Source organism: Varroa jacobsoni, unplaced genomic scaffold (assembly GCF_002532875.2).
Source record: "Varroa jacobsoni isolate VJ856 unplaced genomic scaffold, vjacob_1.0 scaffold_1320, whole genome shotgun sequence".
Classification (NCBI taxonomy): Eukaryota; Metazoa; Arthropoda; class Arachnida; order Mesostigmata; family Varroidae; genus Varroa; species Varroa jacobsoni.
The window spans coordinates 305,096-311,314 of record NW_019214222.1 but is presented as its reverse complement, the minus strand read 5'-3'; the positions used below and the strand labels follow the sequence as shown (position 1 = coordinate 311,314).

Sequence of the window (6,219 nt, the reverse complement as noted above, 5' to 3'; positions counted from 1 at the left end):
TATATATATATATGTAGTAGCTAATTTACTTATCGTTCCTTTCCTTTTAAGTTATTGGTTTATTCTGAATCATGACGTGCTATTTTTGACTGGAAGCCCTCCTCGACTTATTAAGATCTTAGTCCTAATGGTTGCTCCTTTTTATCCGGTGACTACACTAATCGTTCAAAGAAATTTTCAAAGAATACAGAGCTCTTTGCGCTGTAGAAACATACAAACTTTTTCACCCATAAGCACTGATTGCCGACTCAGTTAATAATACATATCATTAATTTATATTTAATAGCAGCAACTTATTAGTTGCTATTATCAGGGACAGCAGAAACTGCTCCAGGGGTAGTCGAATTGTTGCCCCCGAGAGCTGTGGGAGGATCTGGAGCTGACCATCGGCGATTGCCCTTAACTGCTGAAGGATATCTTCTAAGGTCGTTTAGGCTATCCTCTTCCGAGAGACTTCCAGCACCAACGCCGCTTGCGTGTGCCCCACTACTAACAACGCTTGCCGATACCTAGAATAGGTCGGACACAAAATTATTGCAAGTCTCCGAAAAAGAGGCACGTACAGAGAGCACCTACAAGTCAAGAAAATTTCTGTCTTCAAAATGGTGGCTATTGAATCATCGTTTGTGTAACGGAACCTCCCTTATCTAATCAGATATGTCGTATAATGTACGTCAATAAAGACGCTTTCCAGATAGACCATTTATATTTGCAGATCCCAAAAATAGAGCGATACAGCTAATCGAACAGCAAAGCATTTACTCCATTGTTATACTTATGTTACTAGTAACGAAACAATAAAAAAAGGGAACATACGTTTTTACTGAGAGTGACGCAGATGTCACCCGGTTGCAGTTTATGGCACTGTAGGCCGAGCTTGTGAAGAGTCTTTGGTGGATCGCACGAACTCCAGCCGCGATTGAACACGAAAAATGGACGATCTACAGGCGATTCCACCGACACCTGACGGCAACAAAACGAAACTCAGCATAAACTGTCGTATTTAAGCAGTCATGAACATTGAAGTTCTACATGAAACACACTTTGAATCGGCCTTCAAAGGCAAAACAGATTATACCTCCTGTTTACTAGACGCAACGGCAAATGTGATCAGAATAGCATGTGATTGATGCGCGGGCTCCAAACGAAGTACTCGAGATGAATCAAGTTGAACTCCGGGTGTTGCTTCTGCGCTTTGCACAAGGTCTTCGGTGCTTACTTGTTCCACCGTACGCAACTTGCCGTCTGCGAGACGAATAATCTGTAAATATGCTAGGGCTCTTAGAATGAACATGAGTTGACCTTTGTGGCTCTCAATCCCACAGCTTTACGGGCTCAGCAGTTTCAAACACTTTAAATACACGAAGCGACAAAGCACGACCGAAAGTAAAGTCGTTTACGATATCAAAACGTACTAAATTTTGTTTTGTACAATATTCTTTTTAACTATTCCAATGTAGTGATTACTGAATTAACGGGTATCACCAAAAACTGCTTTATCTCAGTATATATACGTAAAACTTTTAATGTCAAAATGTACTTCCTCAACTTCTACATTAACCACCAGTTAAGGGTAACCTGCTTTAATGTAAGGGTAACCCTTTTTAATTGCTACTCATTTCACTAAATTCAGTGGTATATTTACAATCAAAGCAAAGACGACTTAAAAACTGCTGTTTTCATTTTTAAGATTAGTAAGTTGATGATGCTATTGTATGTTAAGAAAAAACTACATCCTTAAACTAACCAGTTATAGGACACTGAGTAGCGACCTTTTAGAAAAGAACACCACATCGAGCCATATGAAAGGCGCCGATGGCTCTATGTAATATATGCTCACGCCGATATATTCTAACACACCTATAGCAGCTATGCCGACGCTACCATTCTCTTGCTGCACGTGTTTTCCTTACACAAGGTTCACGTTTAGAGTATAGCTGCTGCTGCTGCTGTTGCGTCCCTCTGACGGTGCCGGGACGAAATCTATAGAGTCAGGGGTCACGCAGCAAGTTCCTTAGAACTTGGTTGAATCTATGGTGCCACACCAGCCACAGTAATAATGGCCTTATCGCCTCCTTGAAATACGTACGTTTTGGCTTATTTGGTATGTTGCGCTTAGCGACGCCTATCATTTCTTGTACGGTGTTATGAGAGTTAGCAGGGAGAAAAAGGAGGAGCTATATTTGCCGACATTCGTTATTAGCACTCAATTAGAACGAAGTTGACTTGATAGCAGCCAGGTACGAAATCGTGCCGACTAAACGAGATTCACTGCTGCCTACGCAACAACAACAATAACAATAACAAAACGAGTTAGAGCGTCGTTGTCGTTATCGTTAACGTTAATAGTAGCAGAAAATCTAAGGGCGCTTAGACTCGGCCTAAAAGCGTTTCGTTCCAACCACGGCCAGCAATGGCTTTCTGCGACTGATAGAAACCGTTTCATATTGAAGAAGGATAGTGAGAAGAACGAATGGGAACTAATTACCCTATCGCTAAAAGTAGTGACTGTTTTACGGTGTATTGTTTCTCGTATATAGATATCCTAATTCACATGTGTTATTGTAGAATTAAATTCTCCACTTCCGTACATGTAAATCGAAATTATCCGCTTTACCCGTAGGATTCCCACATACAGATAGCAGCGGGAACAACGGACAACAGCTGTGACCACTCGTACCCTGTCAGAGGATTTGCTAGGTAAAAAAGTGTTTGATTTTGTTAATCAGGTACACAGATATCCATGACGTAGAAAATACCATTTAGCATTAGTTCACCTGTTAGACGGCATCATTGGCCACGTCTGCAATACATGATTAAAGGAACGACCTGAAATACGTACCGACCCTCGCTTGAAATGGGCAAGCCCAGGCGGAGGAAGTTGCGTTGGAGATTCGCCTTTCAACAGTAAGTTACTGCCCGACACGCTGAAATGACAGGAAGTTCTCTTTTACAATTATATATGTTAGGGGTGCTAAACATACATCAATCAAAAAACTCACACCTTCCCATATTGTGACCTTTCGGTCAAATTTCTAGTCGTATTTGTTCCCTTTACACGATAGTGAGAGTTCAACTAATACCGAACTTAAGCCAGGCTTCTGATGAAATTACTCAGCCGTTGACTTGCTTACATGGGACGATAACTCCAGCTAAACTGGGAACATATTGCCGACTTTGCTTTCCGACGACACTACGAAATATAATTGCGAAAAAGGAAACGAGAGCACGCGAGAATACATCTAAAAGCTCAGCTCACTATCGTCACCCGTTACATAGCTCCATAACACATTCAGTTGATCATAGTCATCATGCACGGACCAACCAGCGTACGTTAGTGCGCGTACACTGCGACACCCAAGGCGACGCGCAGCCACCTGTCGATGCCCAGAAGTTCCTTGATGAAATCGCTATAACTTTACGTGTGAAGTGTTAAGTTAGAATTCGATGTCGCAGCCCGTTTTCAAATGCTGATTGAATACGGAGGCGCATAATGTAAGCACGATGATATTGTCATATATATACTATCAATGTATCACCAGCATTAGTTATATGGCCGACTACCGCGCTAAGTCACAATGTTTTAGAGCTGACAACGATATTGAGCGATACCTACAATGAAAGATCAACCAATCGATCCGAGAAAAGAACAAACGCGGAAGCTATTGAAAATTTATTTTAACTTTAATCTCAGTACCTAAACTGAGACTTGCAAGAGTATCTGCACATAACGAACCAAGAATTTTATTAGGCCATAGATATTGTTTAGCATTTCAACTGTGCCAGTGTTAATAAGCAACGTTTATCTAGTGTATTTAGATAAACGTGTAGCGTTATTATTCGCGCAAAAATCTACTTTAGAAAAGGGTTTTTACGAAAGGAAAAAAATGACTGTCCTTTCAAACTTTAGGTTGTACTGACTTATGTACATTTAGCTTATTTGGCTTTGATAGATTTTGAGGCTTCCATTCAACTTAGTGTCGGTTCAACCCTGTAAAAGTTATGGCTACATCTGATCTAAAATTCAGTCGTCTCCAGCGCAGGTTCAATCGCTTGGAGTTATAAAGGTCTAATTAGATGCCTGAGCAATGTCCAAAATAATCTCGCGTCATTTCTGCTTATAGATTTAGGCTTCAGGCTTACACATATATGTCCTAGCTATTTGCTGATCCTTCAAACAGTCACTCATATCTATGTAATATTAGAGTATGGGTAATAATTGCTAGGAATTCACTTCTGTCCTTTTTCTCTTCTCATTCGAAATGCAAGACCCGAGACCAATGACCAGTGGGCTTATTAGATGACATAATAGCATTTTCAGACCAAAGACTTACCTGTCTGGACCGGAGGAAGCTTGACTTAATTTATGATGCCCGCGGTACGAAGCAAATGAATCCGAGCCCGGGCTTGATAAGGTCGATGGCGTAGCAGGTAAGCCTGAGCTTGTGCTAGCCGCCGATAAATAATCTATGCGAGCAAACTGCAGCCGATGTAGATAAAAAAATAAAACAATCGTATGAAAAAAAGGTCAAGGAACTACTAGGTACGAGTGAAAAATCATAATGCTGTTCTTTTTTTCCGTAGTCACTTCCCATATTTTACCACAATTCTATGCGATAGAATCAATCAAAATTATCTGTGAACGGCATTCGTCTAATAACCTTTAAGAATAGGCATAAATAAGAAAAAAACAAGTTAATGTAACCTTTGAACAGATCGTAAGCCGACATAGGTACCTTCGGTGATGGGGTGTCGTCATGTTGTAAGACGATGGGTTGAAATGCTCCTCCTCCTCCAGCACCATCTTCCTTTTTAATTTTTAGGGGAGAGGCTGATGGGGGCGAAGGAGAGGATGGTTGGGCAAAAAATCTGCAATAGTCAATTCATACCTCGTATATACCGTAGGGAACATAAGATACGGCCATTAAATGGTGACGTACATATAACTGTGTATATTGCCGTCTAGTGCAAATCAACAGCATTGGTCTCAAGCTGGCTCAAACTAGATTTCCAATCATAAAAGTAAGTAGTCGACCCTGTTTAGGACATCGGGCGCTACGACCTAAATATGCAAACAACAATATGAGGCCTGCGCTGTTTGTGTGTCTGTCTGTAAATGTTGTGCGTGACGACGCAGTGTAAACCTTGGTACTATGACAGATCATAGCAAACATGAATTTCATGCTTCAAGTTTTCCACTTAGAACCGCTAACAGACGTACGCCAGACAATTGAGCCCGTAAAATAACCACTGTGTCAGAAGCGACCAGAAGTTTACTACTGAAGGATCTGACTGGGTCTACGTTTAGATTCGGATTTCCTACATCACTCCAATCAATCGGCAAACATGCGACCAGTACGCCGATGCGAGGACAGAATTCTGCTATTATTACTGTTATCGTTCGGAATCAATCACCTGGAAGCGAAGAATGGACTGAGTAAAGGGGATTGTGTCGGGTTGAAGGGACTAGCTGCTGCGGCCGCTGCCGCGGCGGCGGCTGCCATCTGTTGTGGCTGTTGGCTTCCACCCCCGGAAGGCGGCAGTGACGCCGGCTGCGACGATGGACCGCTACTCTGCTGCTGCTGCAAGTGCTGCTGAAGCGATGATAGTGAAGAATTATACTGCCGCTGAAGCTGAAGGTGAGCAGCGAGGTCGAGACCAGCAGGAAAGAAGGTTGCAGGGCTTCCCAGACCGCCGATACCACCGAGGCCGCCTAAAAGACCACCCTGTGCTGCTAATTGACAACTGCCGAAAAGTGCTGCTTGTGATGCGTTCATAGCAGCTTAACGTAAGTTATCGAAGAGCAAAACGAACAAGCGACGACACATTATTAGATGTAACAGCCTCTGTCCATAACCTAACCTAATGATTAAGACCGGATGGCCTATGTACGTACTTAGAATCTTTGCAGGCCTACAACGAATGCAGGGGGTTAAGGATAGTGGTAATGCATGGGCGGGATTGGTATAGTCAAGTACTTAATTTTTCTTTTCTATGCTTTAGCAGCCTTGTTTTTCTAGCTACATCACCGTTTTCTGACATTTACTGTTGAGGAAATCAACTTGTTATGCGTACGAAAGACATATGAATGCGATCTGAAAGATCACTTCAAAAGAGTCTAAGCGTAACAAGAAACTATTTGACTATAACCGGTGCGTAATATCTTATTTGTTATTTATGGGGAAATTCGCAACGAGTTAATACCATGTTATAACCAGT

The 6,219-nt window shown here is 41.9% G+C and overlaps 1 protein-coding gene across 4 annotated transcripts in view; it reads right to left on the bottom strand.

Moving 5' to 3' along the window:
* Positions 1 to 17: 17 nt before the first annotated feature.
* Atx-1 (Ataxin 1) overlaps positions 18 to 6,219 on the bottom strand; it is a 20,332-nt gene continuing 14,130 nt past the window's right edge. For all 4 annotated transcript variants that reach the window (XM_022847965.2, XM_022847960.2, XM_022847963.2 and 1 more), the window contains exons 4-10: positions 5,416 to 5,782; positions 4,737 to 4,869; positions 4,335 to 4,480; positions 2,843 to 2,927; positions 1,079 to 1,261; positions 817 to 963; positions 18 to 509 (exon numbers count right to left, since the gene is read on the bottom strand). In XM_022847965.2, coding sequence (XP_022703700.1) covers positions 297 to 509; positions 817 to 963; positions 1,079 to 1,261; positions 2,843 to 2,927; positions 4,335 to 4,480; positions 4,737 to 4,869; positions 5,416 to 5,782 — 1,274 coding nt within the window. In that variant the 3' untranslated portion in view covers positions 18 to 296. The remainder of the gene's footprint in view (positions 510 to 816; positions 964 to 1,078; positions 1,262 to 2,842; positions 2,928 to 4,334; positions 4,481 to 4,736; positions 4,870 to 5,415; positions 5,783 to 6,219) is intronic.